Genomic DNA, 19,449 nt, shown 5'->3' on the forward strand with positions numbered 1-19,449 from the left:
AACATATTGGCAACAGTATGTTATTTAGAGATAACTTAAACATACTCTATTTAATACAAAGTGTCAGGGCATTACATGTGTTGAACTTCCTCGCCTATGTATTAGTAGGTCCTTAGAGAAAATGACATATAACTGTACTTAATGGAGTGCTTATAAGGCCAGAAGCTAGAACAGCATTAAAAGTTAAAAATCACAATAATAGTGCTAACAATGGCAATGTATAAGCTTCCCAGTCTGCTTCAAAGATACAAATGTCTCTGTTGTCACTTATTGGGGGCTAAAACATTTCCATTGTACCAGTGATGAAGCTAATAAATGACTATAAAAAAACTGTACGTATATAAAGCCCCTATGTTAACCTTAAGAAATAAAATATATATTACATACGTGTCTTTCTAGCAGAGTCTTCCACAAAGAGGGAAGAAATATCTTCATCCACTCCAGCTGCGTTCTTAGCAATACAAGTATAAGCACCGGTGTCTTCATAGCGTACGTTGCTGATGTGCACTTCACTGCCATTTGCTAGGGGAGAAAAAAGGTGAATCATGTTGATTTGTTGAGTAACAGCAGTTACTATCTTTACTATGTGTTATGAAGTATGTTATAAACTCATGTACAATATAGGTTAGATATCTATTAAACTTGAATGGAACAGCAGTTGTGTTACAAACTGATAACTGATGGGAATGACTTTTCTAAATATTCTTTTCCTTAGACAATTTTCTTAATTTCAATAGATTTGTTATGGGAGGCATACTAAAATAATACTTTATTGTTTAGTTGCTTGAACATTAAAGCTAGGTATGAATCATACAAGTTAAGAGGAAATAAACTTACTCATGGTGGCCAGTCTGCAGGATTTCTGCATATTCCTGAAATAAACAACTTTGTAGAAATCCTTCAGAGGTTGGTATTAGTTTTAACCTGATTGCTTCTATTTTTGGTTGATAAATGACTAAGGGTCGTGAATAGAGATGAGCGAACAGTGTTCTATCGAACACATGTTCGATCGGATATCAGGGTGTTCGCCATGTTCGAATCGAATCGAACACCACGTGGTAAAGTGCGCCAAAATTCGATTCCCCTCCCACCTTCCCTGGCGCCTTTTTTGCACCAATAACAGCGCAGGGGAGGTGGGACAGGAACTACGACACTGGGGGCATTGAAAAAAATTGGAAAAAGTCATTGGCTGCCGAAATCAGGTGACCTCCATTTTAGACGAATAGTGGATTTCAAATCCGGGTCATATGAGAATGTGAACTTTGTGACTATGAGACAGGGATAGCTGTACAGGCAGGGATAGCTAGGGATAACCTTTATTTAGGGGGGAATGTTATTAAAAATAACTTTTTGGGGCTCTATCGGGTGTGTAATTGTGATTTTTGTGAGATAAACTTTTTCCCATAGGGATGCATTGGCCAGCGCTGATTGGCCGAATTCCGTACTCTGGCCAATCAGTGCTGGCCAATGCATTCTATTAGCTTGATGAAGCAGAGTGTGCACAAGGGTTCAAGCGCACCCTCGGCTCTGATGTAGCAGAGCCGAGGCTGCACAAGGGTTCAAGCGCACCCTCGGCTCTGATGTAGGAGAGCCGAGGGTGCACTTGAACCCTTGTGCACCCTCAGCTCTGCTACATCAGAGCCGAGGGTGCGCTTGAACCCTTGTGCACACTCTGCTTCATCAAGCTAATAGAATGCATTGGCCAGCGCTGATTGGCCAATGTATTCTATTAGCCTGATGAAGTAGAGCTGAATGTGTGTGCTAAGCACACACATTCAGCTCTACTTCATCGGGCTAATAGAATGCATTGGCCAGCGCTGATTGGCCAGAGTACGGAACTCGACCAATCAGCGCTGGCTCTGCTGGAGGAGGCGGAGTCTAAGATCGCTCCACACCAGTCTCCATTCAGGTCCGACCTTAGACTCCGCCTCCTCCGGCAGAGCCAGCGCTGATTGGCCGAAGGCTGGCCAATGCATTCCTATGCGAATGCAGAGACTTAGCAGTGCTGAGTCAGTTTTGCTCAACTACACATCTGATGCACACTCGGCACTGCTACATCAGATGTAGCAATCTGATGTAGCAGAGCCGAGGGTGCACTAGAAACCCTGTGCAAACTCAGTTCACGCTAATAGAATGCATTGGCCAGCGCTGATTGGCCAATGCATTCTATTAGCCCGATGAAGTAGAGCTGAATGTGTGTGCTAAGCACACACATTCAGCACTGCTTCATCACGCCAATACAATGCATTAGCCAGTGCTGATTGGCCAGAGTACGGAATTCGGCCAATCAGCGCTGGCTCTGCTGGAGGAGGCGGAGTCTAAGGTCGGACCTGAATGGAGACTGGTGTGGAGCGATCTTAGACTCCGCCTCCTCCAGCAGAGCCAGCGCTGATTGGTCGAGTTCCGTACTCTGGCCAATCAGCGCTGGCCAATGCATTCTATTAGCCCGATGAAGTAGAGCTGAATGTGTGTGCTTAGCACACACATTCAGCTCCACTTCATCAGGCTAATAGAATACATTGGCCAATCAGCGCTGGCCAATGCATTCTATTAGCTTGATGAAGCAGAGTGTGCACAAGGGTTCAAGCGCACCCTCGGCTCTGATGTAGCAGAGCTGAGGGTGCACAAGGGTTCAAGTGCACCCTCGGCTCTCCTACATCAGAGCCGAGGGTGCGCTTGAACCCTTGTGCAGCCTCGGCTCTGCTACATCAGAGCCGAGGGTGCGCTTGAACCCTTGTGCACACTCTGCTTCATGAAGCTAATAGAATGCATTGGCCAGCACTGATTGGCCAGAGTACGGAATTCGGCCAATCAGCGCTGGCCAATGCATTCTATTAGCCCGATGAAGTAGAGCTGAATGTGTGTGCTAAGCACACACATTCAGCACTGCTTCATCACGCCAATACAATGCATTAGCCAGTGCTGATTGGCCAGAGTACGGAATTCGGCCAATCAGCGCTGGCTCTGCTGGAGGAGGCGGAGTCTAAGATCGCTCCACACCAGTCTCCATTCAGGTCCGACCTTAGACTCCGCCTCCTCCATCAGAGCCAGCGCTGATTGGCCGAATTCCGTACTCTGGCCAATCAGCACTGGCTAATGCATTGTATTGGCGTGATGAAGCAGTGCTGAATGTGTGTGCTTAGCACACACATTCAGCTCTACTTCATCGGGCTAATAGAATGCATTGGCCAGCGCTGATTGGCCGAATTCCGTACTCTGGCCAATCAGCACTGGCTAATGCATTGTATTGGCGTGATGCAGTGCTGAATGAGTGTGCTTAGCACACACATTCAGCTCTACTTCATCGGGCTAATAGAATGCATTGGCCAATCAGCGCTGGCCAATGCATTCTATTAGCGTGAACTGAGTTTGCACAGGGGTTCTAGTGCACCCTCGGCTCCGCTACATCAGATTGCTACATCTGATGTAGCAGTGCCGAGTGTGCATCAGATGTGTAGTTGAGCAAAACTGACTCAGCACTGCTAAGTCTGCATTCGCATAGGAATGCATTGGCCAGCCTTCGGCCAATCAGCGCTGGCTCTGCCGGAGGAGGCGGAGTCTAAGGTCGGACCTGAATGGAGACTGGTGTGGAGCGATCTTAGACTCCGCCTCCTCCAGCAGAGCCAGCGCTGATTGGCCGAATTCCGTACTCTGGCCAATCAGCACTGGCTAATGCATTGTATTGGCGTGATGAAGCAGTGCTGAATGTGTGTGCTTAGCACACACATTCAGCTCTACTTCATCGGGCTAATAGAATGCATTGGCCAGCGCTGATTGGCCGAATTCCGTACTCTGGCCAATCAGCACTGGCTAATGCATTGTATTGGCGTGATGAAGCAGTGCTGAATGAGTGTGCTTAGCACACACATTCAGCTCTACTTCATCGGGCTAATAGAATGCATTGGCCAATCAGCGCTGGCCAATGCATTCTATTAGCGTGAACTGAGTTTGCACAGGGGTTCTAGTGTACCCTCGGCTCCGCTACATCAGATTGCTACATCTGATGTAGCAGTGCCGAGTTTGCATCAGATGTGTAGTTGAGCAAAACTGACTCAGCACTGCTAAGTCTGCATTCGCATAGGAATGCATTGGCCAGCCTTCGGCCAATCAGCGCTGGCTCTGCCGGAGGAGGCGGAGTCTAAGGTCGGACCTGAATGGAGACTGGTGTGGAGCGATCTTAGACTCCGCCTCCTCCAGCAGAGCCAGCGCTGATTGGCCGAATTCCGTACTCTGGCCAATCAGCACTGGCTAATGCATTGTATTGGCGTGATGAAGCAGTGCTGAATGTGTGTGCTTAGCACACACATTCAGCTCTACTTCATCGGGCTAATAGAATGCATTGGCCAGCGCTGATTGGCCGAATTCCGTACTCTGGCCAATCAGCACTGGCTAATGCATTGTATTGGCGTGATGAAGCAGTGCTGAATGAGTGTGCTTAGCACACACATTCAGCTCTACTTCATCGGGCTAATAGAATGCATTGGCCAATCAGCGCTGGCCAATGCATTCTATTAGCGTGAACTGAGTTTGCACAGGGGTTCTAGTGCACCCTCGGCTCCGCTACATCAGATTGCTACATCTGATGTAGCAGTGCCGAGTGTGCATCAGATGTGTAGTTGAGCAAAACTGACTCAGCACTGCTAAGTCTGCATTCGCATAGGAATGCATTGGACAGCCTTCGGCCAATCAGCGCTGGCTCTGCCGGAGGAGGCGGAGTCTAAGGTCGGACCTGAATGGAGACTGGTGTGGAGCGATCTTAGACTCCGCTTCCTCCAGCAGAGCCAGCGCTGATTGGTCGAGTTCCGTACTCTGGCCAATCAGCACTGGCTAATGCATTGTATTGGCGTGATGAAGCAGTGCTGAATGTGTGTGCTTAGCACACACATTCAGCTCTACTTCATCGGGCTAATAGAATGCATTGGCCAGCGCTGATTGGCCGAATTCCGTACTCTGGCCAATCAGCACTGGCTAATGCATTGTATTGGCGTGATGAAGCAGTGCTGAATGTGTGTGCTTAGCACACACATTCAGCTCTACTTCATCGGGCTAATAGAATGCATTGGCCAATCAGCGCTGGCCAATGCATTCTATTAGCGTGAACTGAGTTTGCACAGGGGTTCTAGTGCACCCTCGGCTCTGCTACATCAGATTGCTACATCTGATGTAGCAGTGCCGAGTGTGCATCAGATGTGTAGTTGAGCAAAACTGACTCAGCACTGCTAAGTCTGCATTCGCATAGGAATGCATTGGCCAGCCTTCGGCCAATCAGCGCTGGCTCTGCCGGAGGAGGCGGAGTCTAAGGTTGGACCTGAATGGAGACTGGTGTGGAGCGATCTTAGACTCCGCCTCCTCCAGCAGAGCCAGCGCTGATTGGTCGAGTTCCGTACTCTGGCCAATCAGCACTGGCCAATGCATTTCTATGGGGAAAAGTTAGCTTGCGAAAATCGCAAACTGACAGGGATTTCCATGAAATAAAGTGACTTTTATGCCCCCAGACATGCTTCCCCTGCTGTCCCAGTGTCATTCCAGGGTGTTGGTATCATTTCCTGGGGTGTCATAGTGGACTTGGTGACCCTCCAGACACGAATTTGGGTTTCCCCCTTAACGAGTTTATGTTCCCCATAGACTATAATGGGGTTCGAAACCCATTCGAACACTCGAACAGTGAGCGGCTGTTCGAATCGAATTTCGAACCTCGAACATTTTAGTGTTCGCTCATCTCTAGTCGTGAATAGATAAAAACAAGGGTTTACTGATTCTCTGTCTCCTACTGCAGACCAAGCCATGAAGAACACTCCTTTGGCAGCGAGTTGTCTTATAGAGGATAACAGAATTATAAGGAAGGTCAATAGCTATCCTCCAGGGACACATATTCTTTATATAATTTATTTCTAGATTTGCAATAAAAATGGGATCAAGGAAAGTACAAGATCAAGAGAGAAAATGCTGACAGGTCTAACTGTGTTCTATGACCAATATATACTATATGTCACAGTGATCTTGCAAGAACTGCTGCTGTCTCCATGAGATTAGCATCAGAAAAGTGGCTAATACACAGGGCTGGGCTCCTGCTGCATCTACCTGGGCTAGTTAGAGATAACTCTAATCATGGCAATTTAACCTCTTAAATACTATGATCAATAGCAGCCATGGTTAAGGGGATATTGTCACTCCTTAGGGAGAGACCACCATATAGGTGTGTGGAGACTTGTTAAGCCTTTAGCACTTCACTTTGCAAGGAACTATGAGAAGAATATGCAAATCTGCCTTCCATGATGTAATTAGGAAGACAGTTTGCTGCCTCAGTATTGCAAACCAATAGAGGGTGCCATGGCATAGCAATGCAGTTGAGTTGTCTCTTTCAGCCATTAGTACCCTGAGGTTGTTATGAGTCCTAAACATGGTCTCTGGGACTGCCGTCTATGGAGGATCATAATAATATTTGCCAGAGGTAATGGACTCCCTGAACAGAATACCGAACGCAGAAGTGAACCGGGCTTGTGCTCAATCGTTTTTTTATTGTGTTATATGGCACTACTGAATATAAAGTAGGTATAAACATTATTACATCAAAAAGTTACTTGTGCCAAAAAATTATAGTAATAAAAACATCAAGATAAGCAAGTAAGCATGGCTTCATTGAAGAAATAGAAAGAAATGTTATTGTATTCTAAGTTTGGCATCTTAGAATGTAAAGAACAGTAGAATATGTTGGCAGTATACATCAACTATAGAATAAATAACAGCAAAGTAAATATGTAGTAAAACAAAAAAAAAAACTATATACATGAATCTGTATGTTACTTATACCACATTGTGAATGCTAAGTTCTCATGCTACTAAGAAAATGGAAAAAACAAACAAAAAAAACATGATTCTCAGAAGATAACAATAAACAAAATTAAAAATAAAATCACTTTTCAACTGGATTACTTTTAGCCAATTATCTACAGTGAAACAAACAGAGTGATTCATCTTTTTGAATAACGCTGAATAGATATTTCTAAAGATTTGCATATTTCTAGTAATAATCTCCAGAAGTCTAATGCTCTGATGGGATAGAATGTGATATGATAAAATAGGATGTTGTACTTGAGAATCATAGTAACTCTTTTAGTACTCAAGCAAAAAGTGGAACTAATGACTATTTTTATTGTGTGCATAAACCAAAAATAAGTACAATGAGTCCTGGGCTATTACAAATGGAATCAAATATTGCTTGGTCGTAGAGATGTTTACCCCTCCTCATTTCCTTCTCTGCATTCTATTAGCCATCAGCTTTTTCCATTCATTTGTTTTATTATCTTTGGTTTTATTGTAAGTGGATAAGATATAAGAAAAACTTTTCTAATGGCAACATTTATTGTTCCATAAAATATATTGGGGGAAAAAAATCGGATGAGACAATATTACATAGTAGATGAGGTTGGATGAAGTCATCAGTCCATCAAGTCCAACCTATAACCCTACAGCCCCCTACAGTGTTGATCCAGAGGAAGGCAAACCCCCTCCCCATGAGGCTTATACCAATTGAAAAAAAATTCCTTCCCAACTCCAATCTGTCAGTTAGTATAAAAACCCTGGATCAACATGTCCTTATAGTCTAGAGTCCATTGTGCTTGTTTTGTTCATGTGGCTGAAAGTAAGCCACACGTATAGTTAGGTTATCAGTTCTGTTTAGCTAGTGGCTCAGACGAGCAGCATTTTATTTTGTTTTTGCCTGAAGTTAAGGCTGTATTTTGTTTTGTTTATCTTGTGCCTGAAGTCAAGGTTTTATTTATTGTCCTGTTTTTTTTTTCTAAATAAACCAGTTTGCTGCACATTTTGTGTCCCTGTCTTGACTGTTTCGGTCCACACCACTGCTTCTACCAAGCTAACTTTCCCACTATATATATATATATATATATATATATATATATATATATATATATATATATATATATATTCCCTACCAATTGGAATAAAAGCAATTATTATCATTTCACTTACTGTATAAGTAAGCCTTAATGTATGAAATTAGCAATGTGTATTCAGATTTTAATTGCCTTTTTTAAATCAAAAAATATGTTGTTAAACATTTCTTATTTACCTTATGAAACACTCAGTAAAAAAATGGAGAAAACACTAAAACTCTATACAGTAGGTGTCATACCATCCAATCCTGCTAGTTTCCTAACATCTGGTATATGACAGGTCTTAAGTTTCATTTGTTGCAAAGATTAATATATCTTGGAGTAGGCATCAGTGTGGAAGAGAGAAGCAGCTGAGCAATAAATTAAATGCATACAATTTGCATGACTTTTAAAAGTCTAGTAATTACCTGTCAATCAATATCTAAGGAGTTTTTTAACTAAAACCCAAGTTGTTTTAATGAGACAGCACATTCTTCAATATGCAGAAATATGTACCGAATTCCAAAATAGTTTTGCAGGTTTTGAGTAATTGCCTGTAATTGCAGGAAGCCTTCACAGGGATACATTGGCGCACCCGAGAGGCTTACAAAATTGAGTGATTCTTGTCTAATTTTCTTTTTTTTTTATTTCATTTATTTCAGACACATCAGTCTATTAGTAGTGAATTCCATTCATATGCAAAGTAGACTTGTTATAAATGTGTAAATTTTTCATTTTAAATATATTGTATAAAAATATAAAGGAAATGAACCATTAACACACCCTATTCACTTCAAAGCATCTAAAATGAATTTTCAAGTTATTGTTAAAGCTTTTGTATCACTACATACTTTTATCCCATTTCCATTGGAGGTATCTCTGAGTGTTCAATTTGACAGCAATGTAGAATTGAATAGAGTAGTAGCCACATATGAGCAGTATAGTTGCTTTCCCATGGAGCACTTAGGGAGTTTGCAGACCGCCATTATCCTGATTGTTGGAGGTCCCAGCAGATTCACCTTATCGATAAAACACCTTTTCCCTATCCTTTAGACAGAATATAATTGTTTTAAATGGGAATGCATGCAGGACTTTATCTTCCGTTGCAAAAGTAAACAAACATGACTTAGCTTCGGTCATGGTGTTTACATTAGAGTCAATGGGAATGGACACAGAATCAGTTTGTGATCTTTCTCTGTGACAACTAAAGTCCATTGTTGTCATCCTATTATGGAAGACAGCAACAGACTTTAGTAATGGTAGTGTGAATTTTCCCTTAGGTGTTGGCTTTCTTTCTTTTTCAATCAGATATTTAAGAGTACTTTTTACCACTTCCAACTCCAGTTCTTAACATCTGTTAATACACAAATGGACAAAATTGTTGGTACCCCTCGTTTAATGAAAGAAAAACCACAATTGTTACAGAAATAACACAAACGAGAATTTGACAAACTACATGTTGACAAGCCACAGAGCTTCTTGGAGAATGTCCTATGGACAGATGAGACAAAATGGAACTTTTTGGCAAGGCACATCAGCTCTATGTTCACAGATGGAAAAATTAAGCATATCTTGAAAAGAACACTGTACCTACTGTGAAACATGGAAGAGGCTCTGTTATGTTTTGGGGCTGTTTTGCTACATCTGACACAGGGTGTCTTGAATCTGTGCAGGGTACAATGAAATCTCAAGACTATGAAGGGATTCTAGAGAGAAATGTGCTGCCCAGTATCAAAAAGCTTGGTCTCAGTCGCAGGTCGGATGGGTTAAGGGAACAACCATTTCTGTCCAGGTCTGTTTCATGAGTTTTATTTAAAAAAAAGAATTCTGTTGAAGCAAAAAGCAATATCTGACTTTCATTTGTTCATTTTCATAGAATTTTTATTTATTATTACTTGTGTCAGATTCCAGATTCCAGATTCCATTTCTGTGACCATTGTGGATTTTTCTTTCATTAAAGGAGGAGTACCAACAATTTTGTCCACATGCATACCTATATGGAAAACACCAGCATTTCTATAGGTATAACAGACATGTTGCGATTTACAAAAAACAAGAGGATTTTTTTTAAATCACAGAATTTCTGCTGCAGATTTTTTTCTGCGATGTGTGGATTAGATTAGGCTTGCGGCCTAAGCCATGCATCTTTATTTTGATACAAAGCTAGGGATATAGGAATAAATGCTGTTTAACCCCTCAGACTGTGGCTTTTACAAAATCAAAAGCCAATACCTCCAAATGCATTTCAATAGTTAGCTCAATCTTCCATGCAGTTTCCTTTAGGAACAGTGAGATCACACATGTTCTTTTTGAAACAAGCTTAAGAGCAGAGTGAATAACTGTATATGCCATTTTTATGATGACAATTACCATATATTGTCAATGACAACAAATATCAGAAAAGATTCTATAAAGCAAAAAAGCTACTCTCAAATAGAGCGGAAATCTATTCATTAAAAGTGAAAGCTGGACAGATAAAGTACATCATGAGGAGTCCTGTAGGAATCAATAATTTAAAGAAAGACTTTTCAGTGAAATATATTTTCAACTGAATTTTATAAATTGAAAGAGATGTTTGAAGAATATTCAGTGGAGAAATTCTATAAGAAGGAAGAGATGAGTAAAAAGGATTTAGGACATCAAAGAGTTATAAAAGAAGAAAAGTACAAAGATGAGACCTTTCTTGGCATAAGAGAAGTGAAGAGGGTGACGGCATGGTTCGGATTATGTAAGTGCAGTTCTATAGTTTTAGTAAAAATGGAATGAATGACTGCTTGTTATGAATAGTAACCTCATAGATGACTACTAAATAGCGTATAAACTAGTCTTATAATATGCCATGGGAAAACAGCAAAAGACGTATCCGAGCTTAGTGGGATTTATTGAACACTATTTTTAGTCTAGGTTTAGTTTGCTACTGCAAAACAAATTTTTCATCCCATTTGACCTAATGAGATAGCGTATTATTTTAAAATTAAGTATGAACTCGACAGACAAATGTTATTTTTTCATTCTAGCACTGTTTCTCATTCACTCTAAGGCCTCATGCGCATACTGCAGCAATAAGTCTTTTTCATGGCATCTCATAGAACAGTGCAAATTTTTTTCTTTTAGATTCATACATAATCTCTATAGAAATGTATCTTTATGAATGGAAGGCATACAGACGTACAGTAGGTCTCCGAGGACTTCTATGGATGACGTATTATGTCTGTGTATAACTCTATGGTTGCATAGAGAAGTAATAGTAAATTAAAACCCTAAAAAAGTACAACTTTTTTTTCCTACTGAATTAATTCATGCAAATTGAAATTAAACTGGCAGATTCTATTACATTCTACTCCGGCTGTTTTATTGTAAGCACTTTTGTGTTCGCTGCTATTAGTTTGTATAGTCTACCATAATAATAGTTCAATGTAAAATGAATCTTATATCGAGAGCTTTCTGTCACTAAAGTCACTGAGCAAATAAAGTCTCCTTTTTTTGGAATCTTGCTACTAAAGGTAAAATTCTAAAGCTAATAAGCCATGAAAATTAGGCATTTATTTGCAATTTAAGGATACCTTCAAACATTTTATGATCACCACATGTAGTAATGAAAGGCAGATATGCCATATATCTTTACTGAATAGCTAAGCCCCTGTAGTGATAATAAATAAATGCAAAACACTATTTTGTGAAAGAAAAATCAATCTACCTCACCAAAAAAAAAAAATATATATACTAGAGGGAGGACCCGGCTTCGCACGGGTATATTACATTTTATGTTTGTGTAGTGGCCCCATAAGAATTGTCCAATTTTGCACTGGTGTATTTTGTATGCTGTTTGTGTGTATGTCCATAAGCGTCATGCGATTATGTGTATCTCATTTTGGATGTCAGTGAAAAACCTGTGATCAGTTGTTATGGATACCTGGAGTAAAGCTGTATCTAATCCTTCCCCGTGTAGTACTGTGTTTAGATGCAAGTATCCAATCCTTGTTGGTGTGGTACTGTGTGCAGATGCACATATCTAATCCTCCCCGTGTGGTATTGTGTGAAGAGGCGCGTATCTAATCCTCCAGTAAGTGAAACTGTGTGCAGACGCGCATATCTAATGACTCTGGCGTGCGGTACCGTGTGCAGATGCGCGTATCTAATACTCTGGCATGTGGTACTGTGTGCAGATGCACGTATCTAAACCTCCCCTGTGGTATTGTGTGAAAAGGCGCGTATCTAATCCTACGGCATGTGGAACTGTGTGTAGACGTGGGTATCTAATCCTACGGCATGTGGTACTGTGTGCAGACGTGCGTATCTAATCCTACGGAATTTGGTACTGTGTGCAGACGCGCTTATCTTATCCTCTGGCGTGTGGTGCTGTGTGCAGACACACGTATTTAATCCTCCCCCATGTGGTACTGTGTGAAGAAGCGCGTATCTAATCCTACGGCGTGTGGAATTGTGTGAAGAGGCGCATATCTAATCCTACGGCGTGTGGAACTGTGTGTAGACGTGTATCTAATCCTACGGCATGTGGTACTGTGTGTAGACGCGCGTATCTAATCCTACGGCATGTGGTACTGTGTGTAGACGCGTGTATCTAATCCTAAGGCATGTGGTACTGTGTGTAGACGCACGTATCTAATCTTACGGCATGTGGTACTGTGTGAAGACACGTGTATCTAATCCTCCCCTGTGTGGTATTGTGTGAAGAGGCGCGTATCTAATCCTACGGCATGTGGAACTGTGTGTAGAGGCGTGTATCCAATCCCCCGGCATGTGGTACTGTGTGCGCATATCTAATCCTATGGCATGTGAACTGTGTGTAGACGCGCGTATCTAATCCTCCCCCGTGTGGTACTGTGTGTAAACACGCGTATCTAATCCTCCCCTGTGTGATACTGTGTGCTGAGACGCGTATCTAATTCTCTGGCTTGTGGTACTGTGTGCAGAGACACGTATCTAATCCTCCAAAGTGTGGTATTGTGTGAAGAGGCGCGTATCTAATCTTCTAGCGTGTGGAACTATGATTAGACGTGCGTATCTAATCCTACTGCATATGGTACTGTCTGCAGACGCGTGTATCTAATCCTATGGCGTGTACAACTGTGTGCAGACGCGCATATCTAATCCTCTGGAATGTGGAGCTGTGTGTAGACGCGTGTATCTAATCCTATGGCATGTGGTACTCTGTGCAGACGCGTGTATCTAATCCTATGGCGTGTACAAATGTGTGCAGACGCACGTATCTAATGCTCTGGAGTGTGGAACTGTGTGTAGACGCCTGTATCTAATCCTTCGGCATGTGGAACCGTGTGCAGACGCGTGTATCAAATCCTTCAGTGTGTGGAACTGTGTGCAGAAATGCGTATTTAATCCTCTGGTGTGTGGGACTGTGTGGAGACCCGTGTATCTAATCCTCTGGCGTGTGATACTGTGTGCTGATCTGTGTATCTAATCCTCTGGAGTGTGGAACTGTGTGTAGACGCCTGTATCTAATGCTTCGGCATGTGGAACCGTGTGCAGGCGCACGTATCTAATCCTATGGCATGTGGTACTGTGTGCAGAAGTGCGTATTTAATCCTCTGGTGTGTGGGACTGTGTGCAGACCCGTGTATCTAATCCTATGGCGTGTACAACTATGTGAAGACACGTGTATCTAATCCTCCCCTGTATGGTATTGTGTGAAGAGGCGCGTATCTAATCCTACGGCGTGTGGAACTGTGTGTAGACGCGCGTATCCAATCCCCCGGCATGTGGTACTGTGTGCAGATGTGCGTATCTAATCCTGTGGCATGTGGTACTGTGTGTAGACGCGCGTATCTAATCCTCCCCCGTGTGGTACTGTGTGCAGACGTGCATATCTAATCCTTTGGCGTGTGGAGCTATGTGTAGACGCGCATATCTAATCCTACTGCATGTGGTACTGTGTGCAGACGTGTGTATCTAATCCTATGGCATGTACAACTGTGTGCAGATGCGTGTATCTAATCCTCTGGAATGTGGAACTGTGTGCAGACGCGCATATCTAATCCTCTGGAATGTGGAACTGTGTGCAGACGCGTTATATCCAATCCTATGGCGTGTACAAATGTGTGCAGACGCACGTATCTAATCCTCTGGAGTGTGGAACTGTGTGTAGACGCCTGTATCTAATCCTTTTGCATGTGAAACCGTGTGCAAATGCACATATCAAATCCTTCGGTGTGTGGAACTGTGTGCAGAAATGCGTATTTAATCCTCTGGTGTGTGGGACTGTGTGCAGACCCGTGTATCTAATCCTCTGGCATGTGAAACTGTGTGCTGATCTGTGTATCTAATCCTCTGATGCGTGTATCTCAGTTTGGATATCAGTGTTGTATTGTGTATGTGGAGTGACCGTGTGTATTGCAGTTGGAATATGAGTGAAAGACTTGCAGGTTTGTATTGGCTAAGGGGGGGGGGCACTGTATTTGGAATGCTGTATCTCAGCCATGGTACGTCCGAGCGAGTTGGAGTCTTGTCTTAAACCTTCCCGGATACCTGAAGTATCTCTGTACCAAATTTGGTGAAGATCGGTCCAGTCGTTTGGTTCGCATTAGAGTACAGACAGACAGACAGACGGACAGACAGACAGACAGACAAGAATTCATTTTTATAAGATAGGGAGATATATGGTCATATTGACATATTGTTATCAAACCTTGTAATGTAAGCTGCTTGGATAACTTTGTTGTAATGTCTATTCCATTTTTGAGCCAGCTGAGTTGAGGTTGAGGGACTCCATCAGCATGACATCTAAGACTGGCAGTAACTCCGGGCTCCCTGGCTTGGCTTTCTGGGTAGACTCGGATAACAGGTGGAACTAGAAAAGAAAGAAGTTAAAGATCTTAAAAAGACAAATCACAAAATAGGTAAGTGCAAAAAATGCATTAGTGTATGCCCTACAATTGAAAAGCAATAACCGATAACTAGAATAATTTCAAATATTAGAATAATACACAGTAGGTATTATTTAGAGGGGTTTTCTGAAGCTCTGATGTTGGTGACCTAGGGTTCCAACACACAGAATCCCCACTGATTGAACTGGATTTGACCCGAGTTCCGCAGAAGTTTTGAGCCCACTTCAAACTCCAAATTTTTGAGGTTTACCACCTATAAATCAATATTTTACTCAGGGGTCTCTTCAAACCCCAAGTAGAGCCCCATGGGAGGCGGTGCAATATAGTAAAAACCTATACTCACTTGTTTAACTTCCCCAGGGCTCCATTATAGTGTCCAGAGGTCCCTTTTGGCCTCGTTTGGCCTCCTATCCAATGTCACAAATCCTTGTGGACCACTGAGGCCTATGATTGGGTGTACTGGTGACATGGCACTTGCGTTTAAGTATCATGACATCAGTATGCAACAAGTGACTGCTTAGTCCCAACCAAAGGGCATCAAAGGACCTCCGGCACTACAATGGAGCTCAAAAGAGGTGAGGCAATGTGAGTATAGATGTTTCTTATGTTGCTGCAGTTCCTCGGAGCCTCCACTTCAGATACCAGAGTATAATAATATAAATTCCTGTTCACGCCGGAAACTAAATGGAAGAGCAGACCCATGAATATTTGATAAAATCAATCTCATGAAGTTCACTCATCTCTACCAGTGATCAATTGTTTTAAGAGGCTGCAACACTTGGATGAGGGCAGCAGTTTCTTCCCTGCTAACCATCCACATTGCTGTTCATTATATAGCAGTTGAGCTTGGTATTTCAGCTTAACCACTTAATCTTAGTCCCTGTTGAGGCCCAATCATAGGCCTCAACAGTAACCCTAGAGCTTGTGAAATCAGTCAGAGGCTGTTAAGGGACATGAAGAGGATGCCAGGGGGTGAATACATGCCAAGAAGATGCCTAAAAGAGGTGAAGGAAGGTAAGTATACCTGTAATTTTCTCACCTTCCCTGGGCCTCCACTTATGATACCTTAGTATTAAATTGACTTAGTCTAGACAGACTTAGATAGACTATTCAGTCTTAGATAGACTTAGATAGACTAGATAGTCTTAGATATCTTAATCTTAGTCGCTGTTGAGCCCAATCACAGGCCTCAGCAATGACCCTAGGGTTTGTGCCATCAGTCAGAGGCTGGAAGGGACATGAAGAGGATGCCAGGGGGTCACTGAATGTGAAGAGGTGGATGGGATCAGGGATCCGCGCTCAAAATGTGTATCCGCGCTCACTGAATGTGAAGAGGATGCCTAAAAGGGTGAAGGAAGGTAAGTAAACATGTAATTTTTCTCACCTTCCCTGGGCCTCCACTTATGATACCTTTGGGTGTGAAGAAACTCCACAGCATAACAATAGAACTTATGGTTCATGCCGAACAACTTTGAACTGAAATGAACTGGAGGGCCAAACATCACAAATATTCATCTAAATGCCTCCCATGAAGTTTGCCCATCTGTAGTCAATGAGACCTACCTGATAATGTATGCAGTTTATAATGTGAAATCTGGGGGCAGGTTCTCTTTAACAATGATCTTTCACCCTTTTCAGTAAATACAACCAAACTGAGAAGGAATTTTCTATGTCTTTGGAAGAGGCTGTTGGCTGTCTGCTGAAATGTTTTATTCTTAGTACATTAGAGGGCAAATTGGTACACTAGTATACGAGGAATTTTGCGTAACAGGAACAATTTTGTGCCTGGCATACTTATACTGGTAATTCAGTGTGATAGGCAAGGTACATTAGCCAATGTCCTTAACATGCTGGTACTAATAATGGAACTACATAATGGTATGAGCTGTGTAGAGATAACGTGCTGTGAACATTACATGCTGGAACTAAGTGCAAGCACTGAAAGTGTATACTGTAGCTTTTTCATGTGATTATAACCAGGGATAGCATTGGAAAAACAAGACAATGAGCAGAAATTTGCAACTCATTTACATTGGCACAATATTGTAAGTATGCATAATACTGGTAATAGTAATAAGTATTAAGTAATAAAGTGTTTAAGCTGGCAACAGAATGGGCAGCTCATGTCATTATAGAGAATGCAAATATGCTTAAAGGGGTTGTCCACTTTCAGACCAATATTGAGAGACAAATGTTATGGTTTGTATAATAAAAAGTTGTACAATTTTCCAATATACAGTACAGACCAAAAGTTTGGACACTCCTTCTCATTCAAAGAGTTTTCTTTATTTTTATGAGTATGAAAATTGTAGATTCACACTGAAGGCATCAAAACCATGAATTAACACATGTGGAATTATATACTTAACAAAAAAGTGTGAATTAACTGAAAATATGTCTTATATTCTAGGTTCTTCAAAGTAGCCACCCCTTTTGCTTTGATTCCTGCTTTCCACACTCTTGGCATTCTCTTGATGAGCTTCAAGAGGTAGTCACTAGAGATGAGCGAACAGTGAAATGTTCGAAGTTCGAAGTTTGATTTGAGTAGCCGCTCAATACTCGACTGTTCGATTGAACATCAAACCCCATTATAGTCTATGGGGAATAAATACTCGTTTAGGGGGAAACCACTATTCAAATCAGAAGGGTCACTAAGTCCACTATGACACCCCAGGAAATGATGCCAACACCCTGGAATGCAACTGGGACAGAAGGGGAAGCATGTCTGGGGGCATCTAACATGCCCAAGTACCTGTATTACTCTGTATGGCATTCGGCCAATCAACGCTGGTCAATGCAGTCCTATGGGAAAAAGTCAGCTAGCTCCCGCATATCGCAAGCTGACAGGGATCCCGATGTAATACAGGTAATTACTGTCATTCATTTGGTTACCTCTAGTGTATAAAAGTCTGACCTTGGTCATGTGATTTACGGTCCATGGTCATGTGATGGACACACAGGTGCATAGCTCATTCTAGTCACAGCACAGTAATCAGACAGCTGCCTGGTAATCAGCTATGCACCTGTGTAGTCATCACATGACTATGGAGCATAAATCACATGACCATGGAGCGTAAATCACATGACCATGGTCAGACTTTTATCCACTAGAAGTAACCGAATGAATAACAGCAAGCCGAGATCTAGAAAACCATCAGGAATTGATACTGGAAGTATATTGGAAAATTGTACAACTTTTTATTATACAAACCATAACATTTTTTTTCCCAATATTAATCTGAAAGTGGCCAACCCCTTTAAGTATGAACCAACAGATCTCACCTGGTATTCTCAACTGTTTATCATGGATGCCAAGTCTTTTGTGTAAGAAAGCAAGGTAGTGCCCTTTATAATATAATTATGTCAGATTTCTGAATAAAAGCACCAATATTGTAGACAAGCACTATTGAGGCTTCTGAAAAAGTTAACTTTGGGCTCCATTCACACAGAGTAACGCCAGGCGTCATTTGTGTGTAATTTGTGTGTCTTTTACGGCCGTCATAAAACGTTTACATAGAGTTCTATAGGAAAAGACGTCCCGTAATTTACAGCGGTCATTTACGGCCCTCATTGTAATGACGGCCGTAAATGACGGCCGTAAATTACGGACGTCTTTTCCTATAGAACTCTATGTAAACGTTTTATGACGGCCGTAAAAGACACACAAATTACACACAAATGACGCCTGGCGTTACTCTGTGTGAATAGAGCCTAATATGCCTGTTATGCTGTTTCTAGAGGGTGGGCTGTAAGTATAGATACACCCAGGGTGGGTCATAAGTATGGATACAACCAGAGTGGGCCATAGGTATGGATACACCCAGATAAAATGGAAGTGGTTGGTGATATCCCCTTACCATTTGTTGAATATTAGTACTTGGGAGGGGGGAAACATTTGAGGCCAGGTGACACTTATGGCGGCCATCTGCAAAGCCACTTTTTTGGATTCATCTTCATCAATGGAAACCTAAATTCCACTGGGTATTTGCAATTGCTACATGATGATGTGTTACCTTCTCTGTGCAATGAAGCTGGCACATTCCCTGATTTCTTCCAGCAAGATGGTGCATTACCACATTATGAATTGCCACTATGGGTGTCACCTGGCCGCAATGTTTCCCCCCTCCCATGTACTAATATGCCACAAACAGTAAGATGATATCAGCAACCACTTCCATTTTATCTTGGTGTATCCATACTTATGGCCCTCCCTGTATTGTATCACTGTAAGCATAAACTAGTTGTACAGGCAGTCCGCAGTGCTTCCCTATATAGAATGTCTTATATCAAACCTTAGTCTTTTCCCTGCATTGATGATCTTTATCATTTCTTCAGTGTCTGCACATGTACATGCTGTTGCTACTGAATATTCTCTCTATATATTGCCCTTTGGCTCTGTGTTCCATTTTTAATTGTATTTTGTGTATGAGAAATAATATGCTGTGTTTGCTACTTGACACAACATGGCTTTTACCTTGGCTTATGACCCTTTTTAATCAATATGCTTATGGTTTCATTGCATGCAGGAAGAACAACTAACCTCCACAAAACCCCGAAAGAGGTCAGCTATTCCTCTATTTTGATAACAACCTCACAATTTTTGCAAGTCATACTAGCAATAACATTATTGAAAAATGAAGACATAAGTGCAATCATTCAAAAAAGAAGGCATTTAACCTTAAAGTTTAATAGAC

General features: G+C 41.9%; 1 protein-coding gene across 2 annotated transcripts in view; it reads right to left on the reverse strand.

The window, feature by feature from the left end:
- Window positions 1-19,449, reverse strand: part of FSTL5 (follistatin like 5) — a 530,583-nt gene that overhangs the window by 78,952 nt on the left and 432,182 nt on the right. For both annotated transcript variants that reach the window (XM_075288185.1, XM_075288178.1), the window contains exons 9-10: window positions 14,557-14,718; window positions 388-522 (exon numbers count right to left, since the gene is read on the reverse strand). In XM_075288185.1, the coding sequence (XP_075144286.1) occupies window positions 388-522; window positions 14,557-14,718 (297 nt within the window). The remainder of the gene's footprint in view (window positions 1-387; window positions 523-14,556; window positions 14,719-19,449) is intronic.

Source organism: Leptodactylus fuscus, chromosome 1 (genome assembly GCF_031893055.1).
Source record: "Leptodactylus fuscus isolate aLepFus1 chromosome 1, aLepFus1.hap2, whole genome shotgun sequence".
Lineage (NCBI taxonomy): Eukaryota > Metazoa > Chordata > Amphibia > Anura > Leptodactylidae > Leptodactylus > Leptodactylus fuscus.